The sequence below is a fragment of the Filicampus tigris genome, chromosome 14 (assembly GCF_054856515.1).
Source record: "Filicampus tigris isolate MCC_2025a chromosome 14, RoL_Ftig_1.0, whole genome shotgun sequence".
NCBI lineage: Eukaryota > Metazoa > Chordata > Actinopteri > Syngnathiformes > Syngnathidae > Filicampus > Filicampus tigris.
The window spans coordinates 12,755,837-12,780,366 of NC_141230.1; the positions used below are offsets into that span (position 1 = coordinate 12,755,837).

A 24,530-nucleotide genomic window follows, 5' to 3' on the forward strand; every position below is an offset into this window, starting at 1 on the left:
GGAGGTCCTGGATATGTCACACTTGTCACCTTTCTTTAAGTGCATGTGCAGACGTGGGAGAGGGATTAATATTATATAGCCTACGGAAGCACAGAAGACGTCTTATCTGCGGCGCAGATGTGATAAGCACCTCTACCCCCATGAAAACCCGCACAAATCTCCCGCCGAAGAGACAAGCATCTCTTTGTGTCGTTTCCTCACACTGCTGAGTTTCAATGTGCCTCTACGTGTTGGCAGATATGATGCAATTTCACATCTGTTGTAGTCTGATGTGCCTGGATCACACTGTGTGAAATCATCCTGATCGCAACACGGCTCCTCTCAATTATTTAGAGAGGTGGCATATGGCTTTGGAGATAGTAATCAGATTTCTTTTGATTTTTTTTTTTTTTTTTCCTTCTTTTTTGTCACAGCTATTCAGAATAGCCTAAAAGCTCAAATAACAGAGGTGAAATAAAAGCCTGTGATCACATTATTGGGCCGCTCAGCATCCACACCCTCTTCTCCTTTCACCGGGGTGAAGAACAGAAAAAGGCTTAATCAAAATGTCACTTTTATAGAAATATTTTCCATCATCGCCGCGACACTCATCTCACATTAGTTCACATCAATACAGATGTCAGCATGCACAAATTGCATTGCCTTCAAACACATTGGGAGCTGTGAATGGAAGAAGCAGCAGACCTCGCTGTCACTTCGGTTTTATCGGAAAAGTACAGAGTGGAACCATGAAAACAACATGTGACACACAAAAACGCATCAAGGCCAGCCAATACTTAAATGACAATTTATTGAAGACGCTGCACCCACAAGGCTACACGATCTCACGCAGATACCTTCCAGCATGCTGCATAGTACAATAAGGCATTATAACGATACATACAATTGCTAATTGTGGACACTGTTCACCGTGTGTAGATGAGCATGCAAAACGAGAACTACTGCTTTTAAAACGGATACAGTATTACGACGAATACTGGAGATGTCATTGCCCTCCGAAGCTGCTCATGAATGCTGAGAGACACAAACACAAAGCTAAACATGCTCAAGAATAAATAAACGGACACTGGTTATTACGTCATGGCATATCACAGCCATGCAAATGTGAACACTGGCCGAGGCCGTAAATGTTGAAGGTGCTTAAAACCTATCCATCCGTTGCTCATCGATCCTACGACCGATTGTCCAACTGGCTGCCCGTTTGCCTTACTCTTCAAAATTAATTCGTATTTCATTTTGATCACATACAGTTACTTGAACTAAGGCATTCAAAAATAACTTGGGCAATTTCCCACCTGGTGCTGTTCACCAAGTCATTATTTCCGATCATAAGCATCAGAATGCTCAGGGTAATAAAGGATCGATATAGGTAGTTTCATTTTGGGTTGTTTGCGCGAAAAAAATGCTTCTACCTGCAAGCTGCGAAACCTTTTACATGTGTTGTACTTGACACATTTATTTGAGAAGAGGTGTTAAAAGGTCTTAAATTATGACTCCGTCCATCAGCAGATGACATCACTTTTATGTGATTGGATGCTTTGTAAGTGCAATGATCTTTTGGAGATTCCTTGACATGTGTGCTCGTTTGTTTCCATTACTTATTGAAAATGTTTCGCCCCAAAAGAAACCACCACGCTAATGTATGAAACGGTTACTAGCATTGGACATTGCAAATAACTTTCTCAAAAATCTGTGTTAAAGATCAAACAAACAAAAAGGCTACACAACCCTTAATCAAAGCATGTCCTAGGTTCCTTATCTAACATTTAACATTCAAGTAAAAAAATAGGACAATGAAAAATTAAAAGTAACATTTAACAACTAATGTATCATATATTGCAAGATCTGAGATTGTTCTCTCTGATAATGAAACAATTTATTATTGATTACCGATGCACAAGTATGCTTCTCGAATAATTTGAAAATGTCATTTACTTCTTGCCAGATCCACACTGTGGGTGGAGCAACCCTAAAATTAGGGCGGTCCCTGTGAAATGTGCTCTTCTGTGCATTCGCCCATTGACTAAAGCACTTTTCCTCCTACATGCTCCAGAGACTGAAGTAAATCAACCACAAGGAAGGTAAGACATCATATTGCACTTTTGGATTCAGTTACTGGCCACATGTTGTAAGACACTTCCAGAAAGCTATCAAATGTATATTGAGAGACTGAACAAAGACATTTGACTGAGCTCAACAAAGCATAAGCGGACTTATTTTCACCTACAGCTGTGAGGATTCATTCAGTTTCAACATGGCGCCGGCGGCTGGCGTTAAAAGACACGCCTTTGGAGTTTTTGGAAAGCGCGTACAGTACAATAAGTACTGCACATTTGTTATAATGGCACAGTGGTGAGCTGTACATTCAACCCTTTGTTTTTATTTGTTTCAATGCTGATCCATCACAATGGGTCCGTCCAGGTGACTCCATGGCGCAAGAAAGTTGAGGGCCACTGATCTAGTCAATGGCAGGTACACTGCATCCGCCGTGGGCGGAGCCATGGGTGGGCCTGGGTGTGCACAGGCCCACCCAGATTGACAGACTGCCCACCCAGTGAGATTCATGAAAAACATATATACTTTTGAATTTTTAGTAAATTATCAAATTATTTTCAAATTTGTTTTTCTTGAATCATTCCATTGCGTAATTGTGGTTGTCTAAGGAAGATCTGAACTTCATATTATTCAGTTGATCATTTTATTTTAATATACGATGTGTCGAGATAGGAGTATTGCGCTCAGTGAGAGAAATATTCAGGCCCACCCGGATTTTTCCAGACTCACCCATTAGCCACGTTCTGGCTCCGCCCCCGACTACGGCTCATTTTGGCTTTTCCCGAGTTGGAGTCCATAAATACGAGCCCTGGATTTCACCCAGAATGGCCCGACCACCAAATTCCGTGCCGATATTTGACATTTCAAGGCTAGAGATTGAATTTTGGGCAGCTCGTGTAAGGGCACGCTAAAATACTAAACTTTTCACAGTGATCCAAGGTAAAATGGGCGAGTTTTCGGGAATGGTGTCACCAACATGAAAACCAGGGAGCTAGATGTGTATATCAAGAAATGTTGCTTATCTTTTCAGTGGGCGCTACCGAGTGATCAGTATTCACACACTTGTGAAAATGTCTATCCTTTATCCCCTAGTATAAATGATTGTTTGTTTCTCAGCATTCACACAATTACTATCACATCCTAGTTAACGCGCTATCATTCTTTCCATGTCCCGCTTTGCAAGTAAATCTCTGCTAGTCTAACTGAAAAAGAAAGTGTAGCTGCACACAAGCGAAAAGATTTGAGACCTTTAGGGTCTTGGGTGCATTGCGTGCGCGCCTACACGATGCCCAAGATGCGTGCCACCCACCAGCGACAGGGCATAATGACTCTGCAAGCTACCTGGCATCCTCTGTAGTTGTATGGCCAGGGCCAGTGGCCGCGCAGAGGCTCGCATATTCTCTGACAGTGTGTGTAGCTGCGCTGGCATTCGGCGCAGCAGATCCCCTGGTGGTCCAGCATGGAGTCAAAGGTCACGCCGCCTCCCTCATCGGCGCCGGTCCCGGTGTCTCCGCCGCGCTGCAAGTTTTTCAAGTGGCGTTAATTTTGATGAGCGATCTTTTTTAAAATTCATGCTCATTTGCAATTTAGATCGTCTGGAAAAAGAAAAAAAAAAAAAAAAAAAAAGTCCAAAGCTCTCATCCGGCCAAACATGTGACTGGGGTTCTCTTAGGCAATATGAATTTTTATAAGCAATGGGAGTTTTCGCAGCACTTTTATAAGTTCAACAACTTTGGGTGGCAGCTGTTGCCCGGGTGACCTGCAGTTCAGGTTGCTAACGCCACACCATCTCCCACTCGATGCTAAGTGACTTACTAAACACCACACTTTCATTTACTAACAGGCTCGAAAACTTTGTCCCTTTGCATTTTTCCTTGTCGGTGCCACTTTCTGTTGTTAACGTGTCTTGTCTCTGTCTACTGACTATCAGTTGTCTGCATCCGACCGACTTATGGTCTATCCACCGAACATCACTATTCGATCTACTTACAGTATCTTTTGTCTAAACATGACTATGTCCTACTCACCGATCATCATCCATGTAGCCATCCATCCGTCCATCCATCGAGCCATCCTTCATCTCACTGTACTACCAACCTTTTTCCCGTCTATCTATCACGTAATCAAGCCAGTGTTCTGTTTATCTGTCTGTCTGTCCATCCACCCATCCACTCGTGTTCCATATGTCCAGCTGCCCTTCCTTCCATCTGTCTGTCTTTTTTTCTGTTGTCCATCATCAGTCCGTGAGTCTGTTCGTCCAGCCGTTTGTCTGCCCTACTGGCCTACCATCCAGGAGTCCATGCGTCCACGTTCAATCTTTCATCTTTCATCTTTGTGCGTTTGTCCGACCTGTTATCATCCATCCATCGCTCATATATTCGTCCATCTCTCATTTGTCCAAATACATTCCACCTGACCCTGTTTAACTGCCCTTCCATGCAACCAGCCATCGCACGCTGCCCATTGTACCGGCCTCATCCATCCATCCACCCGTCGTTATATCTTTCATCTGTCTGTCTTGTCTTTCTCCTCAATATTCTGTAAGTGTCTTGGTAACCAGGCAATTTCTTTTACACCGTTCTTTGTAACAAGGCAAGACGCCTGCAAAGCAGTCATTTGTAAAAGTGTTGACAAAACACCAAAGTTTCAATGGTTGATGTTGCTTTCAAGGGTTGCTGCAGGGCTCCGTAAATGCCTCTTGATGGCTCATGTAAAATTCAGCAGCTTTGAAGCCTTGTTTCCAGTACGACGTGCTCTACTCACATGATACGGATTCTCAGGGTTGAATCCCGATCCCACATCCGACTGAAGCCCCTCCTCTCCTCCACGTTCCCCCAACCTGGACGAGTCCTCCTTTCCCGCCACCTCCAACACCTCCGCACGGGACTGTCGCTTGGCCCGCTGTGAGTCCCTCCTCCTCCTCTTCCTCCTCACCCCATCTGTCAGGGCGGCCACAAGAGGCGAGAGTATTGGGTCAGTGTTCACAAGACGCCCACCGCGTCCTCCCAAGTGCAATCCCACACGGGCCCGAACCTCCTCAGACGTGGTGAATTATTCAATTAGCAGCAGTGATATGAAGTGGCCTTGCATATTTTATAAGTATTCTTTTTTTTTCATACAATACATCAGCCTTTGTCGCTGTGTGTTCACATGTGTTTCGCACTCTTCTGTTACTGTCACAAGTGTGTCGACATATAGCGTAAGCAAGGCAATCCACAATTCAGACCTGAATAAACCACTGGCAGCTTTCAATGGCGAGCCATCAACCACTCATGTTGAGTTTCATACCAGCAAAACTACAGTTCAAACAACATAAATCCAGTGTGATTTCTTTTTTTTTTTTTTTTTTAATTCAGCAGATGAGGGAGTATAGATCAACAGAATTGTGTAGATTAGTATTCCTGGATGATGTTAGCTGGGGGTGAGTCAATTAGTGAGATTCACATCATGTTAAAAAGTCATTGTGTACATGAATGCATCATTTATCACATTTCAGATAGTGTCAGTGTCAGTATGTGACGTTGGTGTATCGCTGCTGTACTGTAAGACATAACACTGCAGTATATTGTATCATATAGTTTAGTTTTCATAGGACACATTGTCAACTGTCAAAAGATTGGTTATGCCTTCTAAATTTGGTCCTGTCACTGGACGGAGAGAAGAACCAGGAATTGGAAATGCAAATGACTAACCAATCAACACTACAAGGATTTAGAGAAGGAAATGAATAGGCTTTCATTTCAGTAATACCTTGAAGTTCCACTGAAAGGTTTTCTTATTTAGAGTTTGACCAAAGTTTTGGTGAAACATTTGAAAATGTTAATTTTGTCTAAATAAGATCGAAGCCAAATTTAAAGGCGACGGATCTCGCCATGCCATTCATAATGCTGTTCATTGTGTATAGACTCTATAACATTTTCACACTGAGACAGCTTTAATAGGATAGAATTGATGTTTGTAAAATTTGCAGATATGAGGATAGGATGTTCAGATGAGGTATGGATGGGCTGGTGAAGAATAAGCAGAATACCTCAAATCAAATCAATTCATAATGTTTTGCAAAAGAGCTTTTCATCTGCCCCAAATTTGAAACACGCTCAATGTGTGAGGGCAGCACATCATGCCAGCCATTAATGCACCTCAGTCAACCTCTTTCCAGACAGGATTAATGCTGCGTGTTTGCCTGTTTCATTTGATTTATGACATTTATTCCGAACGGAAGCCGAGGATTTGGACAAACAGTAGGAAATTATCCATGAAGTACCCGTGAAATTAGTGAATTTACATTCTCAGTAGTAAAAGACTCTGGCGGTGTGTCAGTACTTCTGTCCAGTACCGTTGTTACTTCCCATTTTTGTAAAAAGGAATTCAATTTGGCTCTTTTGTAATTGCCACTGCGCATATGAGACAATCCTTTGTTGTTTGACAGTTACTGAGTGACTATATAGACGTCTATGTTAGCTTCTTGCGTTGTCCACCAACAAACATCGCAGATTGGAGCGCGGTCCAACTTCATGAAATGCCAAATAAAATAACGATCTAACTTCCCTCATGTAGAGCTCCACTGGGATCAACTATGAAAGACTTTTGAAATAGACCAAAGCCGGCCAATATCAGGTCATTTTTTCCCCAGACTGTGGAATGCTGTGAGTCACTTTATGAAAGCAAACCTTTGGGAATAAGTGGTTGGAGCCAGTAAATAGGTAGCTCTCCGCACAGAGCCAGAATCTTGGGGCTCAAGAAAGCGATGTCCTTCAGCGGCTGCTCTGAAGAAACCCAGATGAGGAACTCTTCATCAAACCTCACTGGCATGTCTTCGTCAGTCTGCCAGAGCAAGCAGAAGAACTCTCTGGGAAAAGCCGGCGCGACTGAAACGTGACTGATAAAAAGTGGAAATTGTGACATTCAAGAGAAAGCAGCGTGCATATACCAGGTCAGACATCAGTGAGTCTTTGTTGTGAGCTCCCAGCCGAGGAAGGTTGCCTTTGATTTGGGATTTTATATAACACTTGTCTCCCCCGAAGAATCGGATTGCAGTTATGCCCTGCGCCAAATCACAGAGATGCCATGTTTACACTCACAGCTCTGCGAAAGCACACAGACTGAATGACGGCTCGACCTTTTTTCGCAACGGGACAAAGTCACTCACACTTTGAAAGTCCCGGATCTCCACGGCCTCCTCGTCTCCGCTGCCCGTTTTGAACATCTCCACGTTGTCTTCGGAATCGATTTCCACGGAGCCCTCCCTCACCTCCCCGTTGATGTTCATGCTGTAATGAGCGCTGTACACCTGCAAGCATCCAACGCAGGACGTTAAACGACTCATTAGTCGAGTGGCAAGCGCTTGGAAGTGCAACGGGGCAGGGAAACGAGCACGGTGCTGCTTTTACTTTCATCCCGTTGGCTTGCATTCAAGAAGTCCTGCGTGCTTTGTGCTCAGCAGGACACGAGTGAGGGGGCGTGGTGGGGGTGGGGGGCGAAGCATGCCGCTGATCTTTGCCTTACAGGTAAGCTCATTAAGATGTGAGTCAATATGGAAATATGTGGTGGGCTCACAAGCATTTGATGTGCTTTGACAAACATTTCAAAATGCACGTTTCACATTTGCATTTAGGTGATTGACAGGTGGGCCTCATTATATTTTTCTTGATAAGAGAGCATTGCAATGAGAAAAAAAGATATTGTCTTTTACATTGTTGGAGTGGGGGAACACTTCGCTAAACGAACTAACTAAAACAGCTATAGATGACTACAAAGCTCTTGTAGTATCGTTCGAGCAGCACGTACATTTTCTACGCCACCCATCACTGAACAAAATGAAATGTTGAATTTACTCGATTATATTTCGTCAGGGTGCCATGGCGGTCGACTGGTTAGCACGTCCGCCTCGCAGTTCAGAGGTCGTGGGTTCGGCCCCGGCCTCCCTGTGTGGAGTTTGCATGTTCTCCCCCGTGCCTGCGTGGGTTTTCTGCGGGTCCTCCGGGTTCCTCCCACGTTCCAAACACATGCTTGGTAGGTTAATTGGACACTCTAAATTGCCCCTAGGTGTGATTGTGAGTGCGGATGTTTGTCTCTGTGTGCCCTGCTGGCAACCAATTCAGGGTGTCCCCGCCTACTGCCCGAAGACTGCTGGGATAGGCTCCACCACTCCCCTTGTGAGGAAAAGCGGTATAGATAATGGATGGATGGATATTTCGTCAGGTGGTTGCACAAAATAAAATCATCTGGATCCAGATAGTGTACATTTTTTAAGGAGATGTATTATCTACTGCAGGGGAAGTCAACCCAAACATATTTTTTTCAAGAATATGTTCTATGCAAGCCTAGACTAGTTGAAACGAGGCATTCTGATAAATATTGCGTTTGTGGAATAAGAGTTAATCCACCTGTTTTTAGTCATCTCTGGGGACGGCCATTTCGTCACTTCTGTCGACTGAAAATGACATCACAACTGCTCAGGGCTCAGATAACGACCAATCACGGCTGACCTGTTTTCTGAAGCAGTATGGTCTGCTTAAAAAAATCAATCTGGATTCAGATGATTTTATTTTGTCCAACCACTTGATGAAATAAAATTGAGTAAATGATGCACAGCATTTTTTTCAGTGTACTTGAAACTTTCAAATGTCCTGTTTTGATTCCGTGAAACTGGAGTCAGAGGCAGTTTTTTTCCCTCAAACTTTCCAAATAGTGCACCCTCTAAAATTCATAAATTTTCACCAGGTTACACACGCTTGCAAAAAATGCAGAACTTTTGGGCATTTATTCTATGGGCCAGATTGGTTCATCGAAAGAATCACAATAAACCCTATGATTCTTAAAGATCCTGCACACTGCCTGCTGCCCTAAAAACGTCTTTTTTTAGCTTGTCATGTAATCATACCTTAAGATTTGAGTCAATGTAGTGGTAAAGAGTGGGTTGCCAGCACTTGAGGCAAGTCAAGGATTTGGCCCCTCGAACAAAAGGACACGCATCATGGGTCGTAGAGTTGAAGTGAGTCAAAACAAGTCTGAGTTTGGCTTATGCATCACTCTCTCCATTGACATGCACACATAACACCAATGTCATCTCAGATGGAATAATGTGCAGAGCTGGATTGTGCCATGACTTAAAATGGTCAAAAACTTTAAGTGTGGGCAACTCTAAAACTATCAGTCCATCCATTTTCAGAGTCACGGGCTAGCTGGAGTCTATCCCAGCTGATTTGGGGCAAAAGATGTGGTACGCACTGGACAGGTCAGCCAAGTGAGGCAGACATACGAACCACAAACCCGTATTGCCCACTCGCAAATGATTTGGAAAATAAAAAAGATTGATTGAGTCTTAAAATAAGATCAAGACCCTATAGGCGATTACGATTTGATCCGGCCAGACAAAATGGCGGATAGACAGACGATGGATGGGAAGGCGATAAACGAAATGTGAAATTTTAGTTAAATGTCCAGTTTGGAAAAAAATCACAAGTTACTCACTAGTTTTTCAATACTTATGTATTTTCATCATTGAACACGTACTTATTCTTACTCAAGTCATTATTTACTACATGAGTACTAGGGATGGGCGAGTACCAATACCAGGTATATGTATCGTGCTTTAATATATTTTGCCTATCACTATACATGAATGGCAAATATAGATGAGCAAAGGTGCATTATTTATAAGTAAATACATATTTCAAAGCAGCCTTCCTTGATTACTTCAATTTCGTGTCTTCACTTTAGCTTCATCGTTATTGAAATGACATAGTGGACGCTTACGTTCCTCCCGTTGTCCTTCCTCAGAAGCAGGGCAGCCATGGAGGCGCAGAGCATCAACACGGCGCCAACGGAGAGAGCCACAGCTCCATATCTCAGCAGCCCGCCGGTCCTTGAGGGAGTTTTGACCTTTGCGGATTTCAAAAGAACCAAGTGAGAAACATCAATCAGATCCTTACATCCGCAGCGTAATACCCATGAAGGCGACGGTTTGTCTTACCCGATGTGTGAAAGGCCCGAAATTGCCACTTTGTTGAGTTTTTGGGTGTCCTTCCATTGTCGCCCTGACACTCGTCCTCCCTGAAAACTCTCCTGCTTCTCTTTGGAGAGTCCCGCTGTGCTCCAAGGTTCTTTTTGACAGGTCAGTGTGAATGACGTGCAGAGGAATTTTTTTCCCTCTTGATGCTACCTGTGGGTTTGTCGTGTAGTAGTGCCAACCGAAAACCACTTTTTTTGTGGGGCGAAAAAAAAAGACAACGAACGGTCTGAACTGAGTGATAAGTGTCATCACTGTGGAGGCGGAAAACTTGTTTCAGTTTGTGTGCTCCAGTGTGATTAATGCTGCCTTTATCCTCTTAATAGTTTAATGAGCTCTGTGATCCGCAGCACTGAGTCGTAGCGTCAGCACGCACAATCAAACACAAGCACGGGGCTTAATTCATTAAGGTTGCACTTGGAAAGCCAGCTCGGCGGTCGGGGCCAGTCGCATGGTCTCGCTCACGCTTCAAATGGAAAAGAACGGGAAAAAAACAAACAGGGTAGGAGAGTAAAATATGCAGTGCTCCTGTTGCTTGGAAACAGATTGAACCTCATTTTCTGGATAATTGGTATGCTGGAAGGCAATCAGAAAGGTGATGGAGTTATTTGACCTTTAGAAAAAAATATGCAATTGTGAAGCGCATTTGATCAACAACGCAGTATTTGCATGCAAATTGAAGGCAGTACACGGAATGACTATGACACTGTCTTATGCATGTTATCAGTTTAGCACAAGACCACATTTAGGAGCCAGATGAGGTTATTTAGCCCATTCTCACAATCATTTTATGGAGTTGCAATGCAAAAAGTAATGAACTGTAATGGTTGGGAAATGGGCATATTGAAAATAAATAAATGAATGAATAATTACAGGAATAACACATAAGGCATTTGCCATTATTCATCAGTTGAGAATTAAGTAGGACTTGGACTAAAAATGTCTTCAATAGAGCAATTTCATTTCATTCAAGTGGTTTTTTTTTCAATCCCCATTAAAGTTTTGGCAAAGTATAGCATTTCTGCAGTAAATTATAGTTTGTGGAGTCAGATGATGTTATTTTGATGGAGTGTCTTCCCTCTGTAATTTAGTAGAATTCTGTCCAAAACATAATGTGCAGTAATGACTGAGAAATTGACATATTTTAGGAGTTTGGGGTTTGTATTGTCATTTCTACTGTAAAAACGAATTGGATAAATGTAATAAGTAATAAATACTTAAATGAAATTAAAGCATTGCTCATCAGTAGTGAATTTAGTAGTATCTTGTGCAAAAAAAGAATGTGTTTATTAGAAATATATGCATTTCAGGGGTTTGAGAGTTTATGTCTATTAAAAAATACTAATGGAAATTAATGAATGGCAAACATTTTGCAGCAAAATGTATTTTACAGCTGCATCTCATTTCTATGCTCATTTAAATGTAGAAACTAAGTAAATGAAGGAATGCATATCCATGTACATAAAATGAAAATTCTGACATTTGTCATTGTTTCATCATTTAACACTTTAGTAGGATTTTGTCTGGTGTTCCACGGGTTCTATTTTGGGGCCCTTGCTGTTCTCATTGCATTTGCTGCCCCCGGGTTCCATCTTTAGAAAACACAGTATTTCCTTCCACTGCTATGCAGATGACTGTCAAATCTATGTCCCGCTGAGCAAAAAAGACGCCTTCTCCTTAAGACCACTTCTGTCCTGCCTAGAAAGAAACTGGATGTCACAAAATGTCTTAAATTTCAACAAAAAGAAAAGAGAAGTTATGGTTTTCGGTCTCCTACATATCGTCGCTGTCCTGTGAAAAACACTTATGTCATTTTTTTTTCATTTTTCTTATTTTTGCATGAATAATGTTTCCGCGTTACAGACATCGCTTTAACATGAAAATTAAAAACAATTTCCAAAAGTGGACATACGTGTTTTTCACAGGACAGCGACAATATAATGTATTTTTAATAATTATATTTATATATTATATAAATACATTTATATTTTTTATATTCATATATGTACTGTATGTTTTAAAATATATAATTTTGATTTATATTTTGATATTATGTATATAAAAGGATTTAAATTCGCAGCAACCTTTAGCCTTTTTTGTAAATGAATTGATTTTTTTTAATGCTTTGTTTGGAGCGTTTTCTCAAGAAAATTTTGTAGGATTTTATACAAAAACTATAATGATTTGGAAATTGACATACATGGAGGTTTGGGGTTTCTTTTGTCATTGAAATTGGTTAAACTAAATAAGTAAGCAAATAAATTCCTAATTATATGAAGAATGTTGCTATTGTAGCATGTCCATTTCTTCAGAGGAGAATTTAGTAGGATTTTGTACAAAATGTGGTGCCACCTATTGAACATGCATTTATGGCAAATTACATTTTGACTTTTGCTTTTTGTGACATTTTTTTAGCACAATGTCATGTTTGTGGAATGTTATGAGTTATCAATAAAAGATATGACAACATTTTTTGGGACCATATTTTATATGGAGTCTTTTCAAATACGTACGAGTTTGTGCAGATGTTCTAAATCAATGGAAATAATAATTTAAAAAAATCAGATTTAAATGGGATTACTTTTATTGCGGTGAGGCGACCATATTTGAGGAATATTTTGGGGTCATTTTAAACTAGTATATTTTTGAGCATTTTCTCTTTTTTTTTTTCTTTTTTTTTTTTAATCTTGATCAGATCGTGCAAACATCCCACAAGAGATGACGGTATTGACCAGTAAGACAAACGTTCATTTTTCACATTTTATTTGTGCAACAACGTGACTAAGAAAAAAAACCACTAACAATGTTCATATTGATTGTTTTTCACAGCATAAGAGCCCCTTGATGCCCCGTGTCCCTTTTAAATAACACATGCTCTTGAAAAGTCATAATAAAAGTCATCATCATTTACACTGAAGCCTTATGAAAAATATATTATTAATGTACAAAATTTTGCATATTACACATGATCTTACACATAAGATAGGTCAACAGACAAATGACATACAACCAATCACAACACACAGTCGAGTCACTTAAGATCTACTGTACAATGAAATGTTTTTAAGAGTTTGTGTACTCGGGAATGGAGAGCTCATCACTTTCCTGTATTCTGGCCGGTGTGGGCGGGCCGACGAGAATATAATCAAACTCCTGGTGTTGGACTTTTTCGTACACGCTTTGCAGGCCGTTGCCTTTGGGCACGTGCGACGGATAGTAGTGTTCCCTCCTGCTGTCCCGAGGAAGCGAAGCCGTCTTGGAGAAGGTTGAGAGGTTGGACCCGGAGGCCATGCTGGTGTTGGGCCTGGTGGCTGACGGGCTCCAGCATCTGTCCGAGTGGCCCAGCACTTTGCACTCGCTCGTGCACGCCCACAGAGCTGCGGGGAGAAGGACATTTATTGTTTGACCTTGATGCGAGATAATTGCCACGGCGCCGCGACGCTCACCGTTTGTGGGGGGCGAGTCTTTTTTGTGCACGTCGCCGCTTATGTCGGAATCGCTGTCGTTAAAGTCGCTGTCCCCTTTGCCGCTGTCCTTTCCGCTGATGTGAGGGTCCCTGGCTGAGATTGTTGTGAATGAATTACCCTTCCATATTGTTATTGGTCTGACGGCTTCCTTCCCGTAGCCGGGTAGAGTGGAATAGCCCTGAAAGTCACGAGAGAGATGAAATGAGCTGAGTTAAATAGCAACAAACACTTCCATTCCCTCCCAAATCCAATGATTCAACCAGTGTTAACCTCTTCAAGGTGAATGGTGAGCTTGAGTCTCACCATCTCAGCTGGGTACACCCTGGACTGGTCCCACGCCAATCACAATCGCATATAGACACAGACACTCACATTCACGGAAATCGGGAAGTGAACCACTACCAGCGATCCATGAATGCATTTCCTACCCAGCTTGTCCTGTTCGGGGTCAAGGGGAAAAGTACACTCTAAAAGCAGTTGGGTTAAAAATAACACTATTTTGGCTCAAAAATGGACCGATCCACTAATTGGCTCCGTTTGACCCACCTTGTGTAGTTTTGTACAAAACAGCCCAATTTTGGGGGTTTGGTTTGTACAAAACTACCCATTTTTGGGCTAGGTTACCCTAACCCAGAAAGTTGGGTCGAATTGGCCCAACTGTTTTTAGAGTGCCTATTCCGAAAGTTGGCCTACAACTTGACTACTCAGCCACAGGGCCCATTTAGAGACATTTAAATCATCAAAGTTAGGCGAATGTACAACTACTACATCAGTGACTTCATACCCCATGACTGACCTACCTTTAATTTGCCCTCCATGACCCTGTTGTTGGGTTCAAAGACGGCCGCCGCCTGGTGCCCGTCCTCGCACGTCATCTCGACCACGTTGCTGGCGGCCATTGGCGGCTGCTCGGGGAAGGGGTGCGGCTCGAAGGCTTTGTGGCCGGCGATCAGAGTGTCCACGCGAGCGCTCTCGGCGCTCTCTGCCTTTTTGGGCACCTCCTCTCTGTCATCGTAGCTCTCTCTCGTCTCCTTCCTGCGGCGGCTGCAAATGGTTGTGATGAGAATGATCGCCAGCAGGAGGAGGGAGCAGCTCCCCGCCAGGACGATGATGACGGCGACGGACGTGTCCCACTCAAATAGAGACTCACCGCCGTCCCGAGCGGACGAGGGCACGCTGGGGACGGTCCCCTCGATGAAATTGAAATGTATGATTGCAGTGGAGGTCAGTGCAGGGGAGCCGTTGTCGCCGACCGACACCACCACTTTGACATTGTCGGTGAGGTCGTACGTCAGCTGTCGGCTCACGTGCACCTTCCCAGTGTCTTTGTCTACCGAGAAGCCCAGGAGCCCCCCTTCTGTGATCTTGTAGGTCAACTGCGCGTTCAGGCCCTCGTCGGCGTCTGTGGCCTTTATGTGTGTAACCACGTAACCTGCAGGGGCGTCTTTAGGCAAGAAGACATCGGCAGAGCCTTTGTAAAGAGGCGGCTCGATGATAGAAGGCTCGTTGTCGTTCTGATCGATTATTTTTAATCGGATGACAGCCGTGCTCTGCAGCTGCGGGGAGCCGCTGTCGCTGGCTTGGACGTGCACGTCCAACTGCCTCATGACCTCGTAGTTAAAACTTCGTAGGGCGTAGATGGACCCTGACACCGAATTGAGTGAGACAAAAGTGTTCACGGGGGACCCCATAATCAGACTGTCCACGAGTCTGTAGGTGATTTTGCCGTTGTGGGCCAAATCGGCGTCTGTGGCCTCCACGGTGGCGAGGTAGGCGCCCGGAGCATTGTTTTCCGCTACCGACACCTCGTAAACTGGCTTGGTGAAGTGCGGGGCGTTGTCGTTCTCGTCGCTGATTCGGACGGTGTACTGGGTGATCTTTCTGAGAGGGGGCGACCCGAAGTCCTCGGCCATGACTGTGAGGTTGTACTCGCTGATCCTCTCGCGGTCTAAGGGGGCCGCTGTCACTATCATGTAGCTGTCCTCGTAGGCTTGCCGTAGTTTGAAGTGGTCGTGGCCGTAGAGGGTGCAGTGGACCTGGCCGTTGACCCCGGAGTCCCGGTCCGAGGTGGTGACCAGGGCCACCAGGCTGTCCTTCGCCGCTGCCTCGCTGATGTGCGCCGTGCCCGTGGTGATGGAGGTCATCGGGGTGATGCTGATGCCCGGCGGGTTGTCGTTGATGTCGCTGACGTGGATGACAATTTTGCACACCGAGGGGGTGGGGTTGGGGCCTAGGTCGGTGGCCTGCACGTCCAACTCATACGTACGCTTGTCCTCAAAGTCCACCGGGCTCCTGAGGGTCAAGCGGCCCGATTTGGTATCCACGTGGAAAAGATCCCGGATCTCGTGAGAAACCTGTTTTCCAAAACCATAGATGACCTCGCCGTTCGGACCCTCGTCGGCATCCACCGCGTTCAGGTCCAGTATCACGCTGCCGACTGGCGCGTCCTCTGGCAAACTCACCGAGAAACTATTCTGATCAAAAACAGGACTGTTGTCATTAAAGTCCGTCACTCGGACCGTTATCTTGGTTGAACCGGACCTGGACGGGTTCCCACCGTCTGTGGCCATCAGATCCAAAGAAAGCGATGCCTGGCTCTCCCTGTCGAGCTCCTTCATTAGTACCAATTCTGCATATTTAACCCCATCCGCTCTCAGGAGCACATCGATGGTGAAGTGACTGTTGACAGAAATCTGATAGCTTTGGATGTAGTTGGAGCCCACGTCTGCGTCCACGGCCGGGTCCAGAGGAATATGAGAGCCCACGGCTGCGTTCTCGGAGATCTCCACCACAGACTCGGCGCTGGGAAACTCCGGGGAGTTGTCGTTGATGTCTTTAACCTCCACCTCGACGTGGATCAATCTGTAGCGCTCTTTGGAGAAATTCACCACATCAAAAGTGACGAGGCACTGTGGAGTGTGTCGGCACATTCTCTCGCGGTCCATCCGCTCGCCGACGCTCAGCTGCCCGTCGCTCTCCCTCACCCGGATGAACGAGTCATTAAACTGCCTCATCATCCGAAAATTGGTCCTGGAGGAGTGAGACAGGCTCAAGGACATGTCCTTGGCCAGGTTTCCGATCACAGTGCCCGCCGCCTCCTCCTCGTTGCACTGGTAGCGGATCGTATTCCCCTCGGTCCGAGCCAGAGAGGCGCATAGAAAGGGATGAAAGGAGAGCACAAATATCCACCAGTGGTAATAAGTAATAAACAGCATATTGATAGTATCCATCGGGGCGTCAGAGGGAGAAATCGGTCCACCTCTGGAGCGAACTCGCCGCGCACTGTCACTCTGCGAGCGGGCTGCGGGGAGAAAGTTACTTTGCGCCTTTACGCACACGCAGCAGCCAGTCACGGGCACGCGTGTCGACGCGCCTCCGACACCTCCGGATTCTGCACTGGCGGGGTTTGGAGCGCTCGCCGTGCTAATAAGACCAAGTGTAGCCAATCCGCGTCTTTACAATTATATATTTATATCGAAGAAACGCACACATGCGAGCCTGTTGTTGGGGCGCATGAAGGCAATTTAAAAACGAGCACAATCGTTATGCACCGCTTTGTGATAGTTTCTAGCGCTCTTTATCGCCTTGTTGCAGCTTTTATTTACTGGAGAAAAACACATTTCTTCTCTCTTTTGATGTGCACTTATTGTCTTCAGCGCTGTGTGTACGTCTGTGTCGTCGTCGTGTGTGTGTTGCTTTTTATATTAAAAAAAACACGCTTCTCTCTGAAATTAAAATATTATCTGCAGATTTGACGATAGAGATCAATGAGGCACTATTGTGTGTTTGTATATATCAGCCACCCCAGATTAAAAAAGAAAGAAAGAAAGAAAAAATATCGAGATACATTCTCTGGTGACCGTTCAACCATTTATTGAAGGCACGGTCACTCACAAGACACACATGTGAGAGAACTGCGGCTTGTTCACACGTTATAAAACCAATATCTTTACATTCTCTTTCATTATGGTTTGATATTTTACAGTACAGTGCTACTTTTCTTCATAAAAAATGTTTAACTATACATTGTGGCATGTGACTCGTGGAAAGGATTAATGGCATTACAATTCATTTCAGTGAGGAAAATTGTAATTGAAAAAGCTTATTTTGGCATAGCTGTTTAAAATAAATGTGTATGAGCAAATTTCATAACTTCGATGTTGTCATAGTTGAGTTTGATTTAGTTTGCGCAATGTGAATGTGTGTCTGACTTCTGACCCTAACTTTAATTGCCACGTAGAGCAGTGGAGTCCACGGGCCCAAAGTTGCCATGGAAACAGCATAGTGGGCAGGAGTGACGTGTCTGATGTCACAATTTGAATGATGCGAGATCGAAAATATCATATTTGGGATCCCACCCTTGTTGAGCTCAGTAGGTATCTGGCAATGGAAGGTCGAAATATCCCCGATGATGCTGATTTTGGGCAATCAGCGGGGAACATCCTGGAATGAGGCTCCGATACATGTTTGGGTATGTATGTGTGTGAGCATGCAACATCATAGGAGCATGTGAACTCGTCAAAAGAAATGTCCATACTGAGATTCAAACCCAGGGTATTTTTGTTGTGAGGCATCAGTGCCAAACACACAACCCCCGCGTTGACCCCTCACACAGGGAAAGCTTCCCAGGCCTTCTGATGGTGGGGGGCCTTCCACAGCAATATGTATTCTTAAATAAAGAAAAAAAGATGTGCATTTGAATAAGAAGTCAGCAAAAGTCAAAAGACAGACAAAAGTTTTTTTTATTTATTTTTTTATTGAATTGCACTTTGAAAACCTCTGCATATTCACAACTTGTTTGCGCGATGCATTATTTTTGTGAAAATGCTTGGGATACTAAATAATAGTCTGACACTGACAGACGTGGTATATGAAGCAAAAGAAAAGTTTGAATATATGCAGTTACTTTATGAAACTATTCAAGGCTGGATTTACAAGGCTGGTGCAAGTGCCCACATTGATTGCCTTTAATGTTGTACATTTGGCTTTACATTTGGAAATGTTCATTTCAAGTGACATCCCGTATGGCTGGGTTTACATTGGCACTTTACTTTGTCATTGACCCACACGCGCAGATTCCCAAATTGCGCCGAGGTACAGTCAGGTCCATAAATATTGGGACATGATCTTCAAAAATTGAAAGAAACCAGCGATGAATTTGAAATGAAACGAACAAGAAGGTGAACGCTGTCGGAAGTAGGTGTTCCTCCAACATCTTAAGGGGCCAAAAGTAATGGGACAAATTATCAATTGTAAATTGTGATTTTTATGGTGCTAACTGCTGAATTCAAGCCCAAGAACTAGCAGTGCATGTACAATGCTGCGGGAAGCACCTTTCTGGGTGTTCTGGACAGCTGATGGTCTATCCCAGGGGTCATCCTCAAGGGCACCTATCCTGCATGTTTTCCATCTCTCCCTGCTGCAACACACCTGTTTCAAATGATCTGTATCTTTATCAGGCTTCTGAAAAGCTTGCTGATGAGCTGATCATTTCAATCAGGTGTGTTGCAGCGGGCAGAGATGGAACACATGCAGGTTAGGTGCCCTTGAGGACTGGACTTGATGACCCTTGGTCTATTCTATTACATGCCTCTGGCGCACCTGACACTTTGTTGACAGAAAGTAGACTAGACATTAGACCTGATGAAATCAGGTCTAAGTTCCGGCGCAGGTGGTGATTTTGGTGGATTATGATCCAGGCACAGGCAAATAGATTCTGAGCTCCATGGATTGTGCGGATGTCATTGTATTTCATCCATAAATATGACATCAGTGTGCATCCGTCCTTCTGGATCATTGTAGAAACTTCTCACTAACATGAGTTAAACCTTACCAAAACACAAAACCAAGCAAGGCCACAACTATAGCCTATTAAAATGAATGGTGTTTATTGACTTGGTTCATTAACTGCAGTGCATTGATTTGAATTAATTTTTGTCTATAGTTCAACATGAAAACGGAGAAAGGACATCATGTCCCCACGATAAAGAGGAATAAGAACGAGGCAGATGATGTCGTTGAGAGAACTGAGAAGAAGCAAGTTAAGAGCACAACAGAGAGAGAGAGAGAGAGCCAGAGGACTTGGGAGACACTGGTTTTCAAAGCGAGGACACAGAACGGGAAAAGCGAGATGTGAAGATCCTGAGAGGAGGCTGAGTATAAAGATACGGCATACCGTTAAAAACTGAGAATATATAGGTACGTGCAGCCACATGCACTGGACCATCAAAACAACAAGAACATTTGTTTTGTGTGCGTATTTGTTACATTTTTGTTTAATGACATTAACATTAACAATAACTTCATGTTTATTAAAAAGGGATGATACAAAACCTTTAACAAATGGGAAAATGTAATGCATACAAGACTTTCCGTTAATTTCTTTGACCTTGTCAGGCTTTAAAATACAATACAAGAATGTACATATACATATATATATATATATATATATATATATATATATATATATCAATTTTTTTAATTTATTTATTTTTTTTTTAAATTTTTTTTATTTTTGCTTTAATCAGAAAAATGCCTTTTTCAGTGGTGGCATACATTAAAGTATCCTGTGGCGTAACTGTTATTTTACTGGCAGGTAGTGTCAAAGCTTTTGAGAAAATGTGAATGCTAGCTCTAATGTGACTACCGGTATCTGTCCATAGTTCAAATGTAGCGTTAGTTTCTGAGGTTAGTTGCACACACAGTTATTTAACCTTTATTTAATCAGGTATGGTAATTGAGAACAGATTCTCATTTACAGTGCTTTGCTGCGCTCAGAAAAGTAATGCTGGGGCATTCAAGGTTTATGTAATAATATCCATGCTAATATACTATTAAGATCTTTTTTTTTTTCAATTGTACTAATGCGAAAGCTATTTTTTCTTCAGGTTACCCTTTTACTTATATAAGAAATGTTTATTAATTGGATGCACAAGCTCAGGTCATATTTAAGTAAACATCATCATAACTGGGAAATGCACAGATATTCCGTCAAATCTTTTTTAATCTACCTCCTCCATTTTGTACTTTTGTCAAAAAGATGAGTTGAAAGGAGTGACAAACACTAAGCATATATTTTTTTTTTACCACTTCAGCCTCTGCTTATTTGCCGCCCATCTCTATTCACACATATTTATTTTCCCCACCTCAAAAATCTTTGTCTGCTATACATCTTAATGAAAAGATGTTGAGGATGACAGATTGTGTCCATTTGGCTGCGAGTGATTCGCCATCAGTCACGGCGTGTGCACACTCACCACGTAAGACAACGACTTTGACAATAATGAAGTGAAACATCGGGAAAAGCCCACAGAGGCACAGTGAAGTGGAAGAGGATGCAGCTGACAGCCGTGTGTTGGAGCCCTTGCAATCTTCATGTTCCTCAATGAAAGTATCACACGGGGAATAAAATGTTTTGGAATAGCATTTCACAATAGCATAGTAATACCCAGAATGCCAACAATTCAGCAGGGTTGGGATGTAAGTGTCATTCGTGGACAGTAAATGAGTTCAGACTGATTCAACAGCGCCTCTGTTGGCCGCAGCCAAGTAATGCACTCCATTTTGTCGTATTTGCATGATTAAACAATCAATACTACATGAAACAGCTGAAGTCCATCACCATCGATTAATTACACCCATACCTACTACATACAAACTCATTCGAACTGTTCGTATATTGGTTTTTAATATCCAGAATGTTTCCCTTTTTGTGCTTAGCGAAGCTGAAAGTTTGACCTGACTCGATTGTTCACTATTGACTATCACTAATCAATCACAGTTAAGAGTCTAGGGCTGGGACGACACACTTTCGTCCCAAACCGATACGGATCCCGATACTTTGGTTGTGATCCGATACGTATTGCGATACCTCAATATTATAAAAATAGATATTAAAAAAAAAACTGAGGCATGTGTTTCCAAAGTTTTAACTGAAGTTCCATTTGACATTTATTCAAGTGTAACGATTGAAAAGTGCATAAACTGTTCCAGAAACTGTTCCTAATACACAGGAGTGCAATAAATAAAACACCATTCACAAAGCTCAATTCTAAGGACCTCAAATGTTCCAAAAGTATGTTATAGAACATGCAAAACACAACATAGCATGAGGTATCGAAAGCATTGATACCTCATCAACGTATCGATACTTGGTATCAGCATAAAAGGTATCACGATACATTGCGATGCGGTATTTTTTTCCCAGCCCTAAAATACCAATACACTACCACGATAAAGGTCTTAACACCGAATGACATTGTAATGGTAATGTAGGAGTCATTTATTGTCACACAAATGTGAGAAGACAACCACTTGTACGTTTAATTTTCCTTGCTTTGAAACAAGGCGTTCTTGCTAATTTCACTTGCTACGTGCAGTCTATTCTTCTTCCCCCATGTTCTTCGACAACACCGCTTCTTGACATTTGGTCCATCTTTCTGAAAAAGGCCTTAGAAAAATCACGTTGTTGTCGGGAAATACTTTACTTTATTATTGTAAAACACGGGAAAGCAACCAAGAGTCATCCTTTTTGTTCATTTTGTTGCAAGAAAGAGGAGAGATTGTACAGTGCATGCACACAAGGTCTTCTGACTAACACATCACCTGAACAGCCGCCTCGCTTATAGCAAACAATCGCTTACAGCCGGAAGAGAACTGATGAGAACAACCTTCGGCAATGAACCGCATGCTGCTTCTAAAGACAAAAGTATGATCTGATCACATGTGGCATGAGTTGGATTGCAAATTGGGGTGCTGCGTCAGAGCTTTCACGATGTATGTCATGCTCCTTTTGTAAACCTTTAAAATGAGTTCTGATTTGGATCCCGAGCAAAAGCTAATTAATTTGTCCATATGGAAGCTCCACACTAAATGTGATCAAAATCTGTTCAAAGTTTTAGTGGTAAACAAAGAACAGGGCACGCACATGCACAGGCCAAAAACGCTAGCTCCTCCGTTGTTGGAGGTAATTATGCAAATCTTAACATTAGGCAAACATTAATAGGTGATGATGTTGTCTGTTTTATATTGAGTGTATTCCCTCGGCAGCACTAATTGAGGACACGTGTAGTACAAGCATAAAATTCTCACCCTGAAACACACTTCTTCCACATCACGTGAGTTCATCTCCAAAATGAACTACAACCAGATAGGTCCAAGCGGTGACTGAAGTTGCAATATGTTCAAACCTGACGACAGATCCTTCAACATCACCGTAATATTTTGAGAACTGGCTACCATTTGAAATCGCCTCTCATTTTGTTTTGTTTGCTTTTGTTTTCGCCAACAACAGAATGCCCTTCCCCTTTCCTTCTGCAAGGAATTGACTTCAAGGTGGACTGTCCTTGCGTCATGCTCTTGAACACACAATGAAGACTATAGCCCACAGCATGTACGGTTAGTTCTGCTGCAAGCTAAAAGCAAATACCACTGCATACCAGAAAGGGAATTTTTTTGAAAACTGATAAGATAGTGACAAATAATAACATAAAAATAATTGCACATTTAAAGCATAATTTAGAGTTGTTTCTTTCACTCTCATTCCTGTGTTAGTTGCGTTTGTTAGTTAGCAAGATTTCTACCATTCTAACATTGATCTTTGAAAGGCAGCACAGTGGCACAAGGCATCCAGACTGCTGGAAAACACAACAAAAAAGAAAGAGGAGTACCGTAGTAGAAGAATAAATAGAAGAAGCTAGGCTACCTACTACTTTATCAGGAAGCTACACCGCGGTTGCAAAATCTTCACCCCAAATTCCTCACCCCGTTAATTGATGCGAATGACTTGTGAGACAAGCGGTTGCGCCTTTATTTGTGCCGGGAAAGGTGCGAGCTTCGGGATGCTTGCTAAGTGGCTATCATTCCATTTCACATCACAGTCACAGAATCCCTGGCTCACACACTTAAGAATTTACGGTGGCAAACATTGAACTTTTATGATTTGCCAGCGCGACCATTTTCCGAGCAGACCGGGGAGGAAAATCGCTCTTAAAAAAAAAAAAAACACACCACACGATAAATTACACAGGGTGATGTTTTCGAGGTATCCAGTTTCGGAAGGAGGGATGCTCAAATTTGGCTCGCTATATGTACAGTCAATACCCTGCTTTGAATAGCTAGCAGGATTTCTCCCATACCCCATAAAAACAATATCCATGCAACAAAATAGATTTTCCGCCCATGCGCGGGGGTGAAAAAACACTTTTTTTTTTGCTATTAAAGTGTCATCCATCTTTCTAGTATATACATGGTTCAAATTTGGTAGCATGGACTTTTCAGGCAAGTTTTCTTTTAGACTATTTCTTATACATCTGATATACAAGCCTACTAAATTAAAGTGCTTAGTGAAACTAGATTCAAGGGCTGAACTTTCTAGAAATCACAGGGGACTCTACCGAGACAAATTTCCAACTCCCGCAAAAGCCAAGTTTCACCACGATCAACACGCCTGCAAAATGCTGTGAGTTGTGCGGAGGGTAAGCAAAGCAAAGCAAGCAATAAAATTGTCTTAAGAATAAAAAATGAAGGATTGAATTACCGCAAACACATTACTTTTGTAGGTCTTTCCCAACATTGGCCGTCAACGGAAACGTGGCCACTCTCCATTGCCTGCTGGAAGTAGCCTGCAAAGAAATACAAGTCGATGATTTTTATTCTTATTTTTGGAACTACTTCGACATTGGCGGATGCCAGGGTCCTCCCATGTCTCAGATTGTTAACAATAGAAATAATCCCTTCTACCAGTATTCTACCTGTCAATCCATCCATATATCCATCCATCGATATTCTCTACTGCTTATCCTCATTACGGCCGCGGGTCAGCTGGAACCTATCCCAGCACTTTGGACCGGTTGCCATGAATGACGCCAACATGCATGTTTTTCGGATGCGGGAGGAAGGAAATGGGGGAGAACATACAAATGACAAACAGGAAAGCCAGAGATTCAAACCCCGAACCTCAGAATTGCAAGGTAGCCACGCTAACTGCCACCTGTCAT

General features: G+C 42.9%; 2 protein-coding genes across 2 annotated transcripts; both read right to left on the reverse strand.

Annotated features, from left to right (window-relative positions):
- Nucleotides 1-3,333: 3,333 nt before the first annotated feature.
- On the reverse strand, nt 3,334-10,087 carry cnmd (chondromodulin). The gene is made up of 7 exons (XM_086051909.1): nt 10,031-10,087; nt 9,814-9,939; nt 7,205-7,345; nt 6,986-7,099; nt 6,726-6,879; nt 4,819-4,994; nt 3,334-3,573 (listed from the first exon to the last, which is right to left on the reverse strand). Exons 1-7 carry the CDS (start codon nt 10,085-10,087, stop codon nt 3,334-3,336), a joined length of 1,008 nt encoding a protein of 335 aa, XP_085908035.1.
- A 2,725-nt stretch (nt 10,088-12,812) lies between these two features.
- Nucleotides 12,813-16,992, reverse strand: pcdh8.2 (protocadherin 8, tandem duplication 2). Its single transcript, XM_086050674.1, has 3 exons — nt 14,334-16,992; nt 13,513-13,711; nt 12,813-13,443 (listed from the first exon to the last, which is right to left on the reverse strand). The coding sequence occupies exons 1-3, from the start codon at nt 16,761-16,763 to the stop codon at nt 13,130-13,132; spliced, it is 2,943 nt and encodes a 980-aa protein (XP_085906800.1). The 5' UTR covers nt 16,764-16,992; the 3' UTR covers nt 12,813-13,129.
- Between the last annotated feature and the right edge of the window lie 7,538 nt (nt 16,993-24,530).

Coding starts and splice junctions, on each gene's coding strand:
- pcdh8.2 (XM_086050674.1), bottom strand. CDS start 16,763: ATGGATACTATCAATATGCTGTTTATTACTTATTACCACTGGTGGATA. Junction 13,712..14,333: donor TCATGGAGGGCAAATTAAAG/GTAGGTCAGTCA, acceptor CGTGACTTTCAG/GGCTATTCCACTCTACCCGG. Junction 13,444..13,512: donor AGACTCGCCCCCCACAAACG/GTGAGCGTCGCG, acceptor TTCTCCCCGCAG/CTCTGTGGGCGTGCACGAGC.
- cnmd (XM_086051909.1), bottom strand. CDS start 10,087: ATGGAAGGACACCCAAAAACTCAACAAAGTGGCAATTTCGGGCCTTTC. Junction 7,346..9,813: donor GGAAGGACAACGGGAGGAAC/GTAAGCGTCCAC, acceptor GGATGCTTGCAG/GTGTACAGCGCTCATTACAG. Junction 4,995..6,725: donor CCAACCACTTATTCCCAAAG/GTTTGCTTTCAT, acceptor CCGCCCTGACAG/ATGGGGTGAGGAGGAAGAGG.